This window comes from Heterodontus francisci, chromosome 38 (genome assembly GCF_036365525.1).
Source record: "Heterodontus francisci isolate sHetFra1 chromosome 38, sHetFra1.hap1, whole genome shotgun sequence".
NCBI lineage: Eukaryota > Metazoa > Chordata > Chondrichthyes > Heterodontiformes > Heterodontidae > Heterodontus > Heterodontus francisci.
Genome location: NC_090408.1, coordinates 36,084,446 through 36,104,015, shown reverse-complemented (window position 1 = coordinate 36,104,015; position 19,570 = coordinate 36,084,446). Strand labels below are relative to the sequence as shown.

General features: G+C 42.6%; 1 protein-coding gene across 1 annotated transcript in view; it reads left to right on the top strand.

The window, feature by feature from the left end:
* Positions 1-19,248, top strand: part of slco3a1a (solute carrier organic anion transporter family member 3A1a) — a 140,902-nt gene extending 121,654 nt beyond the window's left edge. The window contains exons 7-10 of the mRNA XM_068017642.1: positions 378-510; positions 9,977-10,152; positions 11,559-11,623; positions 17,555-19,248. Of these exons, the coding sequence (XP_067873743.1) occupies positions 378-510; positions 9,977-10,152; positions 11,559-11,623; positions 17,555-17,940 (760 nt within the window). The 3' untranslated portion in view covers positions 17,941-19,248. The remainder of the gene's footprint in view (positions 1-377; positions 511-9,976; positions 10,153-11,558; positions 11,624-17,554) is intronic.
* Positions 19,249-19,570: the final 322 nt, after the last annotated feature.

The following is a 19,570-nucleotide window of genomic DNA, read 5'->3' as shown; positions in this document are numbered from 1 at the left end:
AGAAATTGGGTTTGTTAGCATCCGATTTTTGGGTGGAGGGATTTAGAGAAGGCAATCCAGAAAGTTGGACCTAGATAGCTGAAGCCACAGCCGCCAGAGGTGGGAGAAAGGCAGGGAGGGTGCACACAAGGTCAGGAGAAAGGCAGAGTGCTGGCAGGGTGGGAGGTGGAGGGTTGTAGGGCTGGAGGAGATTGCAGAGATAGAGAGGAGTGAAGCCTTGAAGGAATTTAAACACAAAGTTGAGAATCTTAAATAGGAGGTGTAGAGGGGACTGGGAGCCACTGGCATCTTTCTTCCACAATCATGTTGGAGGCTGTACTGTTTAAACCAAGCCTAATTACTGCAGGGATGTTGGATTTTTCTGCTTTATGTTGCAGATCTGTCTCAGATTTGGACCCTTATGCTCCCTGCAATAGTGATTGCGACTGCAAGACAGCAGCTTATAATCCCGTTTGTGGATCTGATGGAATTACCTACTTGTCTTCATGTTTTGCTGGCTGCTCCAACATGGTGAGAGTTAGTGTGCATAACATAGAGCCTGCAAAGTGGAATGAGGTCTCCAAATTGTAGGTTTTGGGGCCACTAGAAATTGAAATCTAGTAGCCTACAAGATCGGGCTGCCTCTTCCATTGCTTTTAATTGTCAGTGTGAAGAGTAGGTAGAATGAAGCCAACTTGAAAACTAACACTAAGCGACAACAGAGAGGCAGCAGTAACTGTGCAGCCTGTAACTTGTAAAACTATGGGGCAGTTTAGGTACCCTTGTAGTTCTGGAAGGCTGTCGTCTGGAGTGGATTTGGCAGTCTCTATGATGTTGTTTTTGGGTGGTCTATGCACTAGGACTGTAGTTGTAATGTTTCACTGCTAACATTGAGCTTTGTTTAATCTGGCCTATCTTTTTAAGATCACACCTCAAGTATTCTTCTGGTTAAAAGAAAAAGCTGCTTGTGAATTCCTGAGGACAAATTAGAGAACAGTTGTATATTTCAAGCTCTAGGCAAAAGAACCAGATTATTTTCAAGGTGGCTTTGCATCTCTACCTGCATGACAGGCGTGTGCTGGATACAAAACAGACAAGATGTTATTTGGCGAATTATCTTGAGGATGAGATGTTAAACCAAGGGCCCATCTACCCTCTCAGGTGGATGTAAGAGATCCAGTAACACTATTTGAAGAAGAGCAGGGGCGTTCTCCCCTGTGTTCTGGCCAATATTCATCCTTCAGCCAAAATCACTAAAAAAAAAATGGATTATTTGGTCAGTGTCACATTGTTGTTTGTGGTATCTTGCTGTGCGCAAATTGGCTGCTGCTTTTCTCACATTACATCACTGACTGCACTTCAAAAGTATTTCATTGGCTACGAAGCCCTTTGGGATGTCCTGAAATCATGAAAGGCACTATATAAATGCAAGTCTCTTTTCTTTTATTACTTTGCTATTTTATGCCTTTAATGGGAAACTAGATAAGTACATTTAAGTACATTCCGATGAAAAAGAAAAGAAAAATTCCAAGGGGAGGACTTGTAGGGCCATCCGTGTTTAAATAAAAAGTTAAAGATATCATCAAACTTAAAGAAAAGGCATATAATTGTGCAAAGATAGGTGGCAGGTAGGAAGATTGGTTACTCTTTGCTGTTTTTTATATTCTGTCCAAAGGATTAATAAGAGAGAAAGCTGGCTAGAAATATAAAAACAGATAGTAAGAGTTTCTATAGATATTTTAAAAAGAAATGAGTTAACAAAGTGAGCATTGGTGCTATAGAAAGTGAGTCTAGGGAATTAATAATGGAGAATAAGGAGATGGCAGATGAAGTGAACAGGTATTTTGCATTGGTCTTTACCATAGAGGATGCAAGTAACATCCCTGAAATAGCTGTAAATCAGGAAATGGAAGGGAGGGAGGTACTTAAGAAAATTACAATCATCAGAGAAGTGGTACTGAGCAAATTGTTCGAGTTGCAGCCTGACAAGTGCCCGGTTCCTGATGGACTTCATCCTAGGGTCTTAAAAGAAGTGGCTAGCGAAATAGTTAATGCATTGGTTTTGATTTTCCAAAATTCCCTAGATTCGGGGAAGGTTCCATTGGATTGGAAAATAGCCAATGTAACTCCTTTATTCAAAAAGGAAGGGAGACTGAAGCAGGAAACTACAGGCCAGTTAGCTTAATATCTGTCATAGGGAAAATGTTAGAAACTATTATTAAAGACGTTATAGTTGGGCACTTAGAAAAATTCAAGGCAAAGTCAACATGGTTTTGTGAAAGGGAAATCATGTTTAACTAATTTATTTGAGTTATAGAGTCATAGAGTCGTACAGCATAGAAACAGGCCCTTCGGCCCACCGCGTCCATGCTGATCATAATGCCTATCTATACTAATCCCACCTACCTGCATTAATTCCATATCTCTCTATGCCTTGCTCATTCAAGTACCTGTCCAGATGCCTTTTAAATGTTGCTACTGTTCCTGCCTCCACCACCTCCTCAGGCAGCTCATTCCAGATACCCACTATTCTTTGTGCGAAAAATGTACCCCTTTGATCCCCTTTAAACCTCCTCCCTCTCACCTTAAATCTATGCCCTCTAGTTTTAGTCACCCCTACCATGGGAAACAGACTCTGGCTGTCTACCCTCTCTACGCCTCTCATAATTTTATATACCTCTATCATGTCCCCTCTCAGCCTGCTTCACTCCAGGGAAAACAGACCCAGCCTATCCAATCTCTCTTTATAACTCAAGCCCTCCAAACCAGGCAACATCCTTGTGAATCTTTTCTGCACCCTCTCTGGCTTAATCACATCTTTCCTGTAGTGCGGCGACCAGAACTGCACACAGTACTCCAAATGCGGCCTAACCAACATTATGTACAAGTGTAACATGACGTCTTTGAAGAAGTAACATATGCTGTGGATAAAGGGGCACCGGTAGATGTACTGTACTTAGATTTCCAGAAGGCATTTGATAAGATGCCACATCAAAGGTTATTGCTGAAAATAAAAGCTCATGGTGTAGGGGGCAACATATTGGCATGGATAGAAGATTGGCTAGCTAACAGGACACAGAGAAGGCATAAATGGGTCATTTTCTAGTTGGCAAGATGTAATGAATGGTGTGCCACAGGGATCAGTGCTGGGGCCTCAACTTTTTACAATTTATATAAATAACTTGGATGAAGGGACCGAAGGTATGGTTGCTAAATTTGTTTGTGGCACAAAGATCGGTAGGAAAGTAAGTTGTGAATAGGATATAAGGAGGCTATAAAGGGATATAGATAGATTAAGTAAGTGGGCAAAGATCTGACAAAAGGAGTATAACGTCCAAGGAAAATGTGAAATTGTCTATTTTGGCATGTGTGGAGCATAAAATAGTCTATCATTGCCTACTTTAAAACAATGGATAAACTGATATGAATACATTAATCCTATATGTGTTAATATCATATGCATTATTTTTTAAACTATGGTCTCCCAACTTAGAAAAGAAAAGAGACATTAAAAAATATCAGATAGCGGGACTGGTTTTGCTGTCTGAACAGTGCAAGTTACAACAGAAGCTTATAAAATAAAATCACGTATTTGTCTATTTTTATGCACAGATGATATTTTAATATTTTAATGATAACATTTGGGCATCTGGGGCTCCCTGGCTGTCACTTTGTCTCACAGGGCCGATATTCATTTATGGTTATAAGATCATATTCGCACATAATCAGAAAATTAATGAGCCGTTTTATATTAAATTGCAGCTGTATGAAACCTTGGCATGAAGAAATTATTCTCTTTGTCTCCATCATTAACTAAAATACTTTGTTTTCTTTTCGCGCTGCCTGCTTCAGACAGTAGACATGCATTGTTGATAGTACAATGTATTAGTATTCTGTACCATGCAGACTTACTGATTAGCCAAGGTCAGTGAATTGTTAAGGGATAATGTCAGCTCCTGGTCCATAAGCTGAATGATCATCTCAAAATTATGCTGTGAGGTTATTCACCATTGATCTGCCTGTTGCGTGCTAGATTTTACCAAATGGGAACACTTTCATTCCTGGAAGTTTTACCGTAACAATAACAACATTGCATTCATATAGCACCCTGAACACAGTAAAACATTCCAAGCTACTTCACAGGAGCATAATCAAACAAAAATTGATTGAACAAATCAGTAGAAATAAAAGGAGACTTGAACTCCTACAGCGTCTTTCAGAATCTCAGGACATCCCAAAGTGCTTTACAGCCAATGAAATACTTTTGAACCATAGTCACTGTTGTTATGTAGGAAATATTGCAGCCAATTTTCACACAGCAAGCTCCCACAAAGAATTTGATAATGACTAGATAATCTGGTTTAGCAGTGCTGGTCGAGGGATAAATATTGGATAAACACAGTTAAAGTTTTTTTTTGCTTTGTGATGTTTTTTCTGCTTATCAAGGTGAAGGATATTGATGAGAGGAATAGGACAGTCTCCCTTTTCAGACACATGGTGTCAGTTATCAAGCCCAGGTCAGGTACTGCATAGTGGAAGCAGAGTCAAACTCCCTCTGCATCTCTACAACAATGTCAAGTTCCCTCTATTGCCTCAACTTCAGAAAGGCCCTTCCTGTTGCAGACGCCTTCCATTGTTCCATTTCCCACAATGGCCTGACTGAGATTATATAATTGTTCTTTGTATATGTTTCAGTGCTGTATCTCTAATCTAATCTATATAATGGTTATATAATGGTTAACGTAATGCGTTTGCATATTTAGAGCATTTTATCATGGCAAAGCATCTCACAGCATTCCATACAATGAATATCATTTTATTACATTGTAGCCAATTTGATGCCAAATGAGGAACATAGGAAGAGGAGGAGGCCATTCAGCCCCTCAAGCCTGTTCTGCCATTCAGTTAAATTAAGGCTGATCTGTATCTTAACTCCATCTACCCACCTCGATTCTGTGACCCTTAATGCCCTTATCTAATAAAGATCTGTGAATCTCAGTTTTGAAATTTTCGATTGACCCCCAGCCTCAACAGCTTTTTGGGGAAGAGCGTTCCAGATTTCCACGACCCTTTGTGTGAGGAAAGGCCTCTTGACATCACCCTGAAATGACCTAGCTCGAATGTTAAGGTTGTGGCCCCTTGTTCTGCACCTTCCCATCAGAGGAAACAGTTTCTCTTCATCTGGCCTATTAAATCCTTTAATCATCTTAAACACTTCAATTGAATCACCACTTAGTCTTCTCTATTCAATCTACCAATGACCAGATTGAGACTTGGGGCAGAATTTAGAACAGAGGCGGGCAGGTGTGTAATTTTGCACTGTTGTCCAGCGTGCCGGTGTGTTGGCACCATCCTGCCCCTGGGACATTGTCCCGGAGGCTGAATCAGGGCGGAAGGCCTACCTGCCTGCACGCGGCAGGTAGCCAATTAAGGTAAGTTGATGGCCAATTATCAAAGGCTGACTGGAATTTTTCAGTTGGCCTGCGGGCTCCCCACACAGCATCAGGAACAGGCTAACTGACAGGAAATGGCCTCCTGGCAGCAGACTGGGTAGGGCAGTATTCCAGGCAGGCTTTGAGGCCCTCGCTTCCTGCCTGGTCACAGCTGCAGCCACCCTCCATGGTGGTGGCTTGGCATCTGTGGCCATTTTTTAATTGAAAAGTTTGAAAAAGTGCTAAGAAGACCCTCTCTCCTTACATGAAATGGCAGGCTCCATCTCCTTCCATGCTGGAGGACCTCCTATTGGCCCTCCAGCTTCGAGAGCCCACCCATCACCCTTAATTGGTCAGGGAGCATGCCCTCTGGCCACTAATTGGCCAATTCAGGGAGAATCACTGCTGGGTGACTGTTCCCCATGCAGTGTAGGGTTGGGAACCTCATATGATCCTGATATTGGAGTCAAAGCCCAAAATCCTACCCTCGGAACCAGTTTGAGATAGGAACTAGATTGAGACTAAAAGGTAAACTGAGACAGTCTAACTCAGTCCATATACAACCTTTACAGTCAACAGAGAAGAGTTTAGATTTGAACCCAGATCCTAGAAGTAGAAAGACAGGTTTTAGCTTGCCAAGAAACTGGTCATTTGACCTGTTTAGTGAACAATGATTTTGCTCAGATATTTTTTTAAATATTTAATTCAAGTTCTACTCTATAATTATTTGGGGTAGAGCGGTATCATGAAGAGTGATGGTAGCTTACATAATTAATGACTGTTCACTATTGAAGGCTATTATTTCCGTGTCTCAGCCAGTGACAGCTTCATAATGGGTTAGTTGTAAAGAAGAACATGTAATAAGTTCAGCTGAATGGTTCTCCTTTGTTGCGTTGATCTTAGTGTGTGTCTCTTGTTGGGTAAACCAATGGGAGGGTGCCATGATATGCAGAGAATCACTGCCACCGTGTCATGGCATCCTTTACTCCTGCTCCTTGTAAAAGGTCGAGAACACTTTAACAAAATGCACTTATAATGCATTCCTCTTCACACTTTCCACAATCTTTTCTTGAAATAGCTGAAGCATAGAAGATAATAATGGGCGGCACAGTGGCGCAGTGGTTAGCACCGCAGCCTCACAGCTCCAGCGACCCGGGTTCAATTCTGGGTACTGCCTGTGCGGAGTTTGCAAGTTTTCCCTGTGTCTGCGTGGGTTTTCTCCGGGTGCTCCGGTTTCCTCCCACAGCCAAAAGACTTGCAGGTTGATAGGTAAATTGGCCATTATAAATTGCCACTAGTATAGGTAGGTGGTAGGGGAATATAGGGACAGGTGAGGATGTGGTAGGAATATGGGATTAGTGTAGGATTAGTATAGATGGGTGGTTGATGGTCGGCACAGACTCGGTGGGCCGAAGGGCCTGTTTCAGTGCTGTATCTCTAAAAAAAAAAATAATGTATAGAGAGCCTCCTGTTCCCTCCAATATATACATAATCCAGTTTCCCCCAAGGTACATGGGGGCCACACAAAGGTAGGAATTGGACCTCGTCGTGCCAGCTTTACCAATTGAAAAAAAAAGAAATTGTGCGAGGCTTTGGGTTGGAATCTTCCTGGTTCCGTGGGAATGGGATTGGAGGTGGGACCGGGACTAAAATTTGATGATAGCTCATCGGCTCAGCAGCCCGACCCATTCCCGTCTCTGGGCGATCCTGTCAGAGGCGGCTGCACTGTGGCAGCAGCTACCTGCCCGGCAGAGGCAGATAGCCATTTACAGCCTCTTAGGGACTAATTGGGAGAAAGATGTCATCGCTGGGATCTTCCCGACATCAGACGAGCCCCCGCCACTGAGATTGGAGCCTGGCAGGTGCCTGGAGGCAGCCTCCCAACAGCAGGCCAGGGTGGGGGTTGGGGGTGGAATCAGCAACTCCTCTAAAACCCCCTGAACCCTGGAGCCGTAGGGATCAGAGGGGCACAGTAGCAGCACGAGCAAGCCCCCTCTGCAATGATGGCCCACGAGCTGTGGGCATTCTTCATTTTAAAATTTCCATATAGCTTCAGAGAGCACCTCCATCCTGAGGTGCCCTCGCTGTCCCCTACTTGCTTCATCAGTGCTCACCTCTCCCGGTGGGACTGGTTGCCATCCACATCTTCAGGCCCTCTGTTTGGGCCTCTCACTTCAGGAACAGAACCACCACCCCCCCTCCCCCGCCACCCGCTGTCATTCATTGGACGGTGAACCACGGAGTCAGTCTCTTAGTTGGTGACGATCGCACAGGTGTGCGGGTCGCAGACACCATCAGGGACCTGGAACTTGTCCCAGTGCCCGAGAATCTTCTAAGACCTGAAGATGCCGCCCTATGTCGCATGTTCCAAAGATACACCAACAACATTTATATATAGTGCATTTAACATAATGAAAAGTCCCAATGCACTTCACAGGAGTGTAATCAAGCAAAATTTGACACCAACCCAAACAAGGAGCTATTGGGCAGGTAAACAAAAGCTTGGTCAAACAGGTAGGTTTGAAGGAAGACTTAAAGGAGAAGAGGTAGACAGGCTAAAAGGATTAAGCAGGGAATTCAAGAGCATCGGACCTGAAATACATCTGGTCCCACATTAGGCTAAGCGATTTTTCAGGCATCCCTGTTGGCTGTCTCAAACAGGCATCAGGCAATATGCTAATGAGGTCATTAATGTCTGTTTTAGGACCCCTTGAAATTGGACTACCTGAGCATAGCAAAAAGCTGCCAATTAAAAATAGATTTTTTGTTAAATACACTTTCACGTGGAACCAGGAGGAGGGAGAGTTTCTCCACGACACTGCTTAGGGCCGCCACAGGCCACAATTTCCCCCCATCCTGTTTTCCAACCGGTGCCACCCCCGCCCAACACTGCCCCTTACCGAGAGCCAGTGAAGCAAGCAGCCCAAATTGGTTCCGGGAAAAGTGACATCCTGTCCCTGGACGTGCGCCAGGTGTCAGCAGCTGGCAGCAGTTATTAAAATAAGGCCCAAGTCCCAGTTTTGGACCAGCTTCAGGCTGCCCATTTCAGGCAGACGCACTTTCACTTCTCTTCCAGAAAACAGGTCCTAACTAACGTTTCCCCCACAGCGTCTGCTGTTCCCTGCTATGTCCCCCTAAATAAAGCTCCCTCTGAGTTAGCTGATCACAGCCAGGGACTGTAGTGGAACACTCACTGCGTAGGATTGCTTGGCTGAGGAAGTAAAGAACTGCTACTGCTGTCTGCATCCCAGTCAGAGTCAGTGCCTTAGGGAAAAGAGGGGAGATAAAACTGGAAGAACAAAGCTGTGTCATTTCAGAATTGAGTAACAAGCTCTACTTCTCCCTTTGTTTTTACTTTGATCTTTCAGGAAAGCTGTAAGAAAATAATGATAGGGTTTGCAGTGAGATAGTGTGATTCTGACTGAATCCTCCCACACAGCCGTAAACCTGTCTTGGCAATGATTTCCCACAATTGTTGCTCATATTTTATTATCATGTGTTGTATCACTTAAGTATTGTTTCCCAGTCCTACAACTCTCCAAGATCTCAGCGCTCCTCCAGTTCCGGTCTCTTGCTTATCCCCGATTTTCATCCTCTCACCATTGGCGGCCTTGCCTTCAGCTGCCTAGGCCCTAAGCTCTGGAATTCCCTAACAGCAGTATGGGTGTACCTACATGGACTGCAGCGGTTCAAGAAGGCAGCTCACCACCACCTCCTCAAGGACAATTAGGGATGGGCAATAAATGCCGGTCTTGCCAGAGACGCCCACATCCCCCGAGCGAATGGGAAAAAAAGCAAAATACTGCAGATGCTGGAAATCTGAAATAAAAACAGGAAATGCTGGAAATACTCAGCAGGTCAGGCAGCAGCTGTGGAGAGAGAGACAGAGTTAACATTTCAGGTTGATGACCATTCAGCAGGCCTGGAAAAAGTTAGAAATGTGACAGAGATGTTCCGTATGTCAGGAATTTAAGATAGGAGGAAAGAATAAGCAAGTTGGGCTTCTTTTTCAGAACAAAATGACACTTTGCGATGGCCTAGCTGATGTTTACAACAATGTGACAAAAATACTGAGGTGAGGGCTTCAAATACCAGAGGACACAAGATTAAAAATTCAGAAGTTATAAGTAAGAAGGGAAGTTGGGGAACTTTTGATCCAAAAGATTATAGAGGTGTGGGGCAAGTTACCAGGGAAGGACCTTGAAATAGACAACATAAGGGGCTCAAGAATTAGATTAGTTATATTTCTGGGGAGCGTTGACATTGAGTAGCATAGTTGGGTTGATCTATCAAAAAGGGACAGGCTTGTCGGGTGTACTGGCCTTTCCCTGTTCCTAGACATCTGTTAAACCCTACTCATTTGATAAACAGTCTGAACTATGTACAGCGCTTTTCATGCAGCAGTTTTTCTGAATGCACTTGGATTTGTGCCCCTTATAAGAAGATCATATCTAAAGAGATTGGTGCAGTCTGCAACAGGGGTCTCAGTGACAGAAGGGCTTACTTCAAATGCTCGTTACCGTGTCAAGCTTCTTTTGTTCCCCGCTGTGATTATACGTTTACAGAATCTCACCGCCTGTGCTTGTCTGAACATTGGCCCCATCAAGAACGCCACTGTGATCCCTGGCAAGTGTCCAAGCCCGGGCTGTCAGGAGGCTTTCCTGACCTTCATGTGTGTGATGTGTGTTTGCAGTCTCATTGGAGCCATGGCCCAGACACCAGCTATCATTATACTCATCAGGTAGGCCCCACTGCACCAATGCCATGCTACACAAGCTTCTACAGTTACTTGATTGATGTGAATAAATGTAATGAGCTCTAGTTGCCCTGATATTCCAGCGGGATGCACACCATTGTTTAGTGTAGTACTAAATCCATGTAGAGAGTTGTCAGGTTCAACTCCTAGTCTGTGCTCAGTTTGGTGACTGCATGCTTAACGCAACAGGCCAGGATATGTACCTCCTCACTTTGACAATGGATCTCACATACAGATTTCCTTGCAGCTATCACCAGATCAGCAATGGGACCCATTGTAGAACAGTTAAGCAAGGTACACTTGCCCCAACCAGATGGTGCACTGGTGTTCCTTTAAAATCTATACATTTCTGTTGGTGTATTTCTGTGAGATTAGAGAAAAACCATAAATATAACAATGGAAGGAAAAAATTATAGGCTGAAGATTAAATGGTATTTGGCTTACACATTGACCTTTCATCTCTAGGACCTGGGTTCAAATCCAGCCTAGATTGATGTGGTTTAAAAGATTCTATGTGAGTTTAGCCAGTCTCAGAACACAGAATTTAGTTCTGAGTGGATTTGGGGCCCACAACACAAAATTGTCACAACTGGACATTAAATTTGTCAATCTATCTCTGAGAGGCCACGCAATGACTCATGTAGGAAACAGTGATACAGTAGCAGAAAGCCTTGAGGCTGGAGCTGAGGGATATTGTTGGTGCAACTCAACACTGCATCTAACCTGTGCTATATCTGATCTGATGTAACAGTAGAGATCTTTAATTAGCATCACACATACTGTGCCATATTTTGGGACTGCTTGAGGTCATAATGTAAAGGGAGCTTTATTCTGTGCCTAATCCATGCTGTGCCTGAATAAGTCTGGTTTTATCTGCCTGAAGTTGGAAAGCATTCCATTCCTTTGAAGTTCCACTTCTTACATTTTGGACACAGAAAACATTTTTAACAGTAAAATTTGACAATGAAAATGTATAATAAATGAAAGCTGTGCTGGTGAGTGGCAATGCAGAAGTATTGAACTTCATGTTCAACTTTCGTGGCTTTAATGTATTTTGCCTATTCTTTTTAAGAAATGCACACAGAATAGAAAATAAACAAATTGTTTAAATCTTTCATTTTATAAAGAATTCCAGTATCCAAAGATATCAAAAGTTCAGAGGTGTCATAGCTGCAAATTAATGACTCAGAAAATAACAAACATCCATCTGGAACTTCTGCTTTCATTTTATATTCCCTCTGGCTTCAGGTTGTCTATTTGAAGTGGTTTGTAATTTGTGAAAGAAATAATTGCAATGGATGGAAGCAGTCGCAATGCAGTTGCAGGACAAATTGATTGCGAGCATGTTAATTAACACTCAGTGTGCTCGTGTGTTTCCTGTTTTCCTGCAGGGCGGTTAATCCCGAGCTGAAGTCGTATGCGCTGGGAGTTCTGTTTTTGCTTTTGCGATTGCTCGGTGAGTTTCTGCATATCCGTTTTTTATTTTATATATTTATATATTTGAGAAAGCTAAATGGTGAAGGACCATGATAGAAGACCAAGATTGAAAAGAGCAGGTGAGAAGACGAGATGAAGCAAGAATTTATGGTTAGGTGCCACCAAGTTTGGGTATTAAAAGATTGCCGGGGTAATGGAGTTTTGCCATGTTTGAGTCCTGGGAAGGAATAAACTATGAGTTAGAAATGGGCCAACCAGCCTTGATTTCAGCGCAATAAGCAAGAGCATGTAGAATGACACATTTGGAGTTTAGAAGGAACAGAGGAAAGTTCACAGCAGCAATGACCATAAACAGAGGGCGTCAAGAAAGGTTAAACAGACAAGAGAGAGTGGAGTCTTCAGCTGAGAGTGGAATTACCATCAGGCAAAAACTTTTTCTTGTATCTTGATCAGGAGTGTGATAGGTATTAGACAAAGGAGCACTATTCATGTCTGAGACAGAATTGGGTTTTACAGCAAGATAACTGGTGAAGAGGTGTTTGACTCAAAAATAGAAAGGGAATTTGGACAGCTCAATTTTAGGGGTGTTCCATCTTGAGTTCAGAGAAGACAGCAAGGCCAAGAATGTCACTTTGTGTTGCTGAAAAGTGAGAAATGAAGTATGAGAGTGAAACACCCTACCCCAGGTAAAAGAACCCTGGAGTAACAAACGCTCTCTTCATTCAAACTGACCTGTGGCTCAGTGGTAATACTTTTGCCTTTAAGCTGGATGGTTGTAGGTTCAAGCCCCACAAACCTTGAGTGTGTAATCTAGGCTAATGCTTCAATGCAGTACTGAGGGACTGCTACGCTCTCAGAAATGTGTCTTTCAGTTTGCTTGACATTAAACCAAGGGTCTGACTGCCTTTGCAGGTGTATGTAAATAAGATCCTGTGGCACTATCTGAAGAAAAGTCGAGGATTTTAGTGATATAAAGGTTAATTCAGCAATCATGTGGAGTCCTACTCAGAGAGTTTACAATATTGTATTTTAACTTTATTTCCAATCCAAGTTCCCTTTGAGTGAACCACCCATTTAGAATCGCTGAACTTACCCACATATTATTTAATACTGAATTTTCCTGCCATAATTACCATTGTCAATCCACCTTCCCATTAGTGACTCTGCTGTGCTGTGTCAGAGAGCTGATTGAAATCAATTACTTAGTTGAAATTGTTGAAGTCTGATTCCCTTAAAGAATTCAAGAAGTTGCATTATGCCCCAGCCGCTCCTGTGTATGTTGATCAATTCTAAATTGTTTGCTTTGTCAGCAATTTGTACAAATCATTAAAAAGCAAACTACTTAGCATTTTATGATTCATTGCTCAGAGTGAGTTGTAACAGTTGGTGGAAACATTTACTGCTTGTCACCTGTGCAAGGGCCAATGTTTTCCATTAGTGATCACATTTAATCCTGAAGTAACCTGTCAGCTCCTCCATTTTACATCTGTCTTCCACTTGCCGTAGTACCATGTTCATTATTCAGGTACAAAGTTCAGTGTGAAGCTCTGGGTATATTATGTTTGCTTGGGTTCTTGGCCAACTGCTCAAGACAATCTGGTATCTCACTCAAGTAACCATTGATTGCTTGTACACCAAGACAGAGGCAGGGGGAAGGGGGACATTTTTAAGCATATCCTAGTTGCAGAGAACCTCACTCGACACAGCACGTGTCAGACATTACCCTCAAAGTGATGTTGGATGAATCAATTATGAGGGGAGTAGGCATCATACCTGCCCCATGTCCTGTTCTTTCCCAATACCCACACACAAGCACATCTAGCAGGAGCCATTGATCAGGAGTGGGAGCCCTGGCTGATTTCCTCCAAAACCACAATAACAACTTGTATTTTTACAGTGCTTTTAATATGTTGATACGTCCCAAGAGTTTCACAGGAGCGGTATCAAACAAAATTTAACACCGAGCCATAGATCAGGAGATATTAGGTTAGATGGCCAAGAGTTTGGTCAAAGATGTCTGTTTTAAGCAGTGTCTTAAAAGAAGACAGAGGTTACAGAGACAGGGAGGGGCGAGGCCAGGAAGGGATTTGAAAACAAGGATGAGAATTTTTAAATTGAGGCATTGCTCAACCTGGGGCCACTGGGGTTCACTGTGCACAGGAGTGATGGGTGAACGGCACTTCTTGCATAATGCAGAGGTGCTGAGGTCAACAGAATTGGAGGTTCAGATATATGTTACAGACTTCAAACCCCACTCTGCCCACCATTAAACAATCTATGGACCTGTGCCCTGAGACGTTTAAAGCTGAGTTGTGCTCCATGAACACTAAATCTTTCATCTCTGGAGACTATGGATGCAAATGTCCACTTACTCAAAATAAGGTTTACAGAAATGCCCACGGAGGACCAGCAAACCCCTCCCCACCCACAGCTCCACCACTGCCTCCCTCCTACTATCATTTTTAGTACTCAACTTTACACCAGACTGGAGTTATACTCCACACAGTGTCAGTCCTGAGTTTTGAGACTGCCTCACCAAGGGGATTTAGCGCATTTTACAATCAGATTGGGACCTGACTGCAGATTTGTATAATATGAAGCTGAAATTGGTTCAGGCAGATGTGAAGATTCCAGGATAACAAAAATGGAGGGTAATAAATGGGCAGGAATTTGTCTGCAAAAATAGTATTAAATTCCTAAATCCAAGTTAAATTCTACTGAAATCAGAAGAAAGGATTTTGAAACTGCTAACGTGAATATGGTTTGCTTAATTTCAATTATCCATTAATTCAAATCTAAATTGTGCTGAAAGCACCTCCTGTGCTGTTTCATTAAAATTGCTTAATTCAAACCACTGCATAATTCAAAGACATCTTTGAATTAACAAGACGAGACTGCATCATCAAGTCAATTGTCTGAAGTTACATATAATACAAGGCGTTCATTTTAAATGACATTGATCCTCTTTGGGAGTCCGGTGCATCCAATCAGATTTGGTCATGGAAACAATCTTGGACCATTAGTCCAGTAAAAATTTGCGAGAAGAGGATTAATCTGTCCTCCTAAATATTTGAAAGCTTGATTAATTCAACTGCTTTTTAGCTTTTTTTATTTACTTGTGGGGTGTGGGCATCGCTGGCTAGGCCAGCATTTATTGCTCATCCCTAATTGCCCCTGAACTGAGTGGCTTGCTAGGCCATTTCAGAGGGCATTTAAGAGTCAACCACATTGCTGTGGGTCTGTAGTCACATGTAGGCCAGACCAGGTAGGGACGGCAGATTTCCTTCCCTGAAGGACATTAGTGAACCAGATAGGATTTTACAACAATTGACAATGGCTTCATGGTCACTATTAGATTAGCACTTTTTAATTCCAGATTTTTATTAATTGAATTCAAATTTCACCATCTGCTGTGGTGGGATTTGAGCCCATGTCCCCAGAGCATTAGCCTGGACCCTGGATTACGAGATGGAGCACGGCTCAATGCTGCATTTCTTTGGTGAAAGGTTCATTTACTATCCAGTGAAAGGTCCAAAAGAATGTTTACTGTTGAGACTGTTGGTGAGAGATAGCAAAGAATCATAGAAATTTACAGCACAGAAAGAGGCCATTGAAAGTGCAGTCATGCTTAGTCCCACAACTCTGCTTTTTTGTCTGTAATCCTGTAGGTTCCTCATCATCAAATACCTGTCCAACTCCCTTTTAAAATAATTTACGGAATCAGCTTCTGTCACCTTTTAGTGCAGAGCATTCCAGACCCCGACAACTCTCGGAGTGAAAAACATCTCTCCTCAGCACCTGTTGAGATCTTTTGCCAATAATTTTAAATCTGTGACCTCTGGTTATTGGCCCACTGGTCAGTATGAATAGTTTTTCTCTATCAAAACCTCTCATCATCTTGTAAACCTATATTTGGTCCCAACTTTTCCAATCTCTCGTCACAAGTGAAGTCCTTCATCCCCGGTCACACTCTGGGAAATCTCTTCTGTACCCTTTCTAATATGGGTTTATGATTTGCTGTGGAATGTCAGTAACATAAAGTAATACAGTAAGTTTAATTGCTTCACTCCCTTTATGCCGGACTACTGCCTAATTGCTATGGCACAAGGTTCATTTGGTAGCAAATTCGCTAGATTGCTATATGATGTGCAATTTGACACTAGAGCAGGTGTCATTATTTGTCCCTAAATTGGGACACTGGTGTTAGGTAGGGAATTCCAGGATTTTGATAAAATAACGATAAAGGAATGGGAATGTAATGCGGATGGTATTTGCCTTTTAGGTGGTGATGTTCCCATATTTTGCTGCGCTTGTCCTTTTTTGGTCCTAGAGGTCACAGGGTGGGAAGCTGCTGACAAGCTCATCTTGCGGAGTTGCTGCAGTGCATCCTGGAGATAGTGCCTACAGCTTCCAGAGTGCAGCAGCAGTGGTGGGGGGAGGGGGAGGGGGAGGGGGTTGGTTATTGACTACAATGGCAAGGACACTGAATTGAATATTCAATTCAATGACCTGAGTCCGAAAATGTTTCTCTCACCCTTTTCTTGTCAATACAGAACTAGATACAGTACTCAAGAGTTATCCACAAAGTTTTCATATTCATTAGTTGGGATTTTGAATACATGAAACATATGCTGATAACCACTGCTTTATACCATTGAACCAGAATCAATAATCTCTCAACTATTACACCCAGTCCTCCTCCTACCTTATCTGCATGATTGTAGCCTTGATTGAGTGTTTAAGATTCATTGGGCTTAACAGCTTTTTGAATTACCTTACATTTGCATGAAAATCATGTGCTGCTCATCTGTCGAAATGTGAGTCCCTTTTGAGTGATACCCTTCTCTCCTCAATACATCTTACTTTCCTGCACAGTTCTGATTGCAATACATTTGTGAAGGTCATTAGGAAATATGAAGAACAGAAGTTTCAGAACTGAACCACGTGAGATTCCATTAATGACGGGTTGTGGCTTCAACTATTCGTATTCATGGCGACTCAATGCTTCTTCATGCAAAGACAGTTTTCTATACAACTTGTGACTTAATTCCATGGGCCTCACCTTTGTTATGTCTTTCATGGAGTACCTTGTCAAATGCTCTGAAAGTCAAAATATATCATACAATCATACTTCCATCTACCAACATGATCACAACGTCAAACAAATGTCATCACGTTTTCTAAGCACATCATCCTTCTCATGAACTCATGCTAGTTCTCATTTATTTTAAATCTTGATCCTCAATTGCTTCATTTGTAATGGTGCAAGTTCCTTTCCCATTATCAACACTGAGCCATCTGGTCTACAACACCCAGGTTGATACCTCTGCTTTGTCGAAAATTGGGATCACATTTACTAATGCGCCAACTCGCTGCATCCAAGGAGCTTTGAAGGATGCTGTCCAGTTAACCCCATTTCTCCACAGCCACTTCCTTAAGTACTTTTGGTCCAATTCCTCAGGACCCAATGTCTTGATCGAGTGACACACTTCGGAATGCTGTAGTACGCTACACCGTGGAGTGATGGGGTGCAGCTCTGAGCCTGTGACTACCCCACACAGTGGCCTCCCATTTTCAGTTAATTCCTTCATCAGTTTCCCTTATGGTTCAGTTGGGCATTACACTACACTACGTGGAATTGAGAAACAGATGAGAAGGGCACCTGGTTTGATGCACAATATGCCCATCTCAAGTTAGGAGATAGTAGAGGCATTACAAGTCATCTCACTGCCCCTTGGCAACTAAACAAAGTATCACTCAGAAATTCACTAACAATCTGCCACCCACACAGCCTGGGTCAGCAGCTTCTATGAAGTGGGAGAAAAAAAATAATTATACATATAATGTCAACCCTTTCATTAAATAATCTTTGACCTGTTGGCCAATTTTTTTCTATTTGTTTTAATGTAACATTTTGCAATTTTCTTCCTTCCTACTTTCCCTCTGACAGGTTTCATTCCTCCTCCTCTCATCTTCGGTGCTGGGATTGATTCAACTTGCTTGTTCTGGACCACAATCTGCGGGGAACTGGGAGCGTGTATGTTGTACGATAATGTGATTTATCGGTACCTCTACATCAGCATCGCCATCACACTGAAGACATTTGCATTCATCCTGTACACGACAACCTGGCACTGTTTGAGGAGGAACGCCAGCAAGTACATTAGAGACGATGAGAGGAATCTGCAGCCGCTGACTGCAAGCGACCTCTTTGCGTCAACCCTGACGTTGGACACTGTAGGGAGGGACTCCAGCCAACCTCATTCACAAAAGACCAAATTTATCTACAACCTTGAGGACCATGAATGGTGCGAAAATATGGAATCTGTCCTATAAAAACATTTTAAATTTATTTTGTACATTTTTTTGGGATGGAGGAAAAAACAAGACATGATCACGCACAGATGGTGCATTCCTAAACTTTTCAACTTTTTCTTCAAAGTTTTTGTTTCCAGGCCAAGGGCAGGACCTTATAATGACTGCGGAATGACTACTGAAAACTTGATAATGTTTGTGAAAAAAAGGGGGTTGATCCATGTTGTCCTCTAATGTATTGTCAAGGGCCATAACCACAACCAACATTTTGCTCGAGTGCTACTGTTTGGAATGCTGAGGTATGCTACGTCACAGAATGAGGGAGTGTAGATCTGATCCTGCGACTACCCTACACTGTGACCTCCCAATTTCAATTGTGCTGCTGTGGGAAGTTGCCAAGTGGAGGCCAGGCACTCCCCCTACAGTAAATTTCTAGGACCAACAGCTCTACCTTTACAGGGTCCCTTTTATTTGCAGTATGGAAACTGGGATAACTCTGCCTCTCAAAAGCTTTCTTTACCTGAAGAGCAGGAAAAGGAGTGGGAAGAACACTGAATCCCAACTCATCCAAAATCTGACAGCTGGGCAGGCTGCGAATGGAAGTCCTTTAGGAGGCAGAGTCAATATTAGATCTACAAAGAGCCATCCTAAAGGAGAACCGGGCCACATGAGCTCAAGGTGGATGGTGTGCGTCACAGAGTTCAATGAAAACACCTTGACCAAAATAAAGAACAAAGGACCTCTGAGAAATGAGATTCTAACAAAGTCTCTGAACACTTTGTTCTCTTGTAAATAAATTTGTGAACTTCCCTAGACTTAGCGATAGATAGGAGAAATAACTTGCCTCTCTGCTGTCAGCCAGAAATGTTTGACTTCTGTCCTTGGATATAAAAAAAGTCCACCTTGACACTAAGACTTTTCACTAAAGGAATTGTTGTCTCTCATTTTGTCAGTCCCCAAAAAATGAATGCTTCACAAGATGTGCTTGCCCGAAGGGTTATATTTGAGTTTTAAATAGCAGTTCCCAGAGCTCCCTAATGGCTCAGTGAAACTCACCAGTCAATTCAACCTTTGGTTCTCTTTACTTTAGGTCACCAATATCGGACACACACAAATCATAATGTCACACAAACGTGTTGGCTCTTTGAAAGAGCTGTCCAAATATTCCCACTCTTCTACTCTTTTCCCATAGCCCTGCAAATTTCTTCTTTTCAAATATTTATCCAATTCCCTTTTGAAAGTTACTATTGAATCTGCTTCCACTGCCCTTTCAGGCAGTGTATTCTAGGTCATAACAACTTGTTGCATAGAAAAAATCTCCTAATTTCCTCCCTGGATTTTTTGCTAATTATCTTAGAGCTATGCCCTTTGGTTATTGATCCTCCTGCTAGTGGAAATAATTTCTCGCCACCAACTCTGTCAAAACCCCTTATAATTTTGAATATCTCTATTAAATCTCCCTCTGACCTTCTCGGCTCATAAAGAATTTGGTTTGTCCAATATGGAGTGCACTGTCTCCTTGTGGGAACTTAACCCATTTGCCCAGTCAGGGCAGCGAGCATTGCCGTTTGGCAAGAACCAAGACTTGGGAACATTCCAAGTGCACTCAGTGCTAAAATTTTGCAGCCTACAAACATGGAGCATTGGTCAG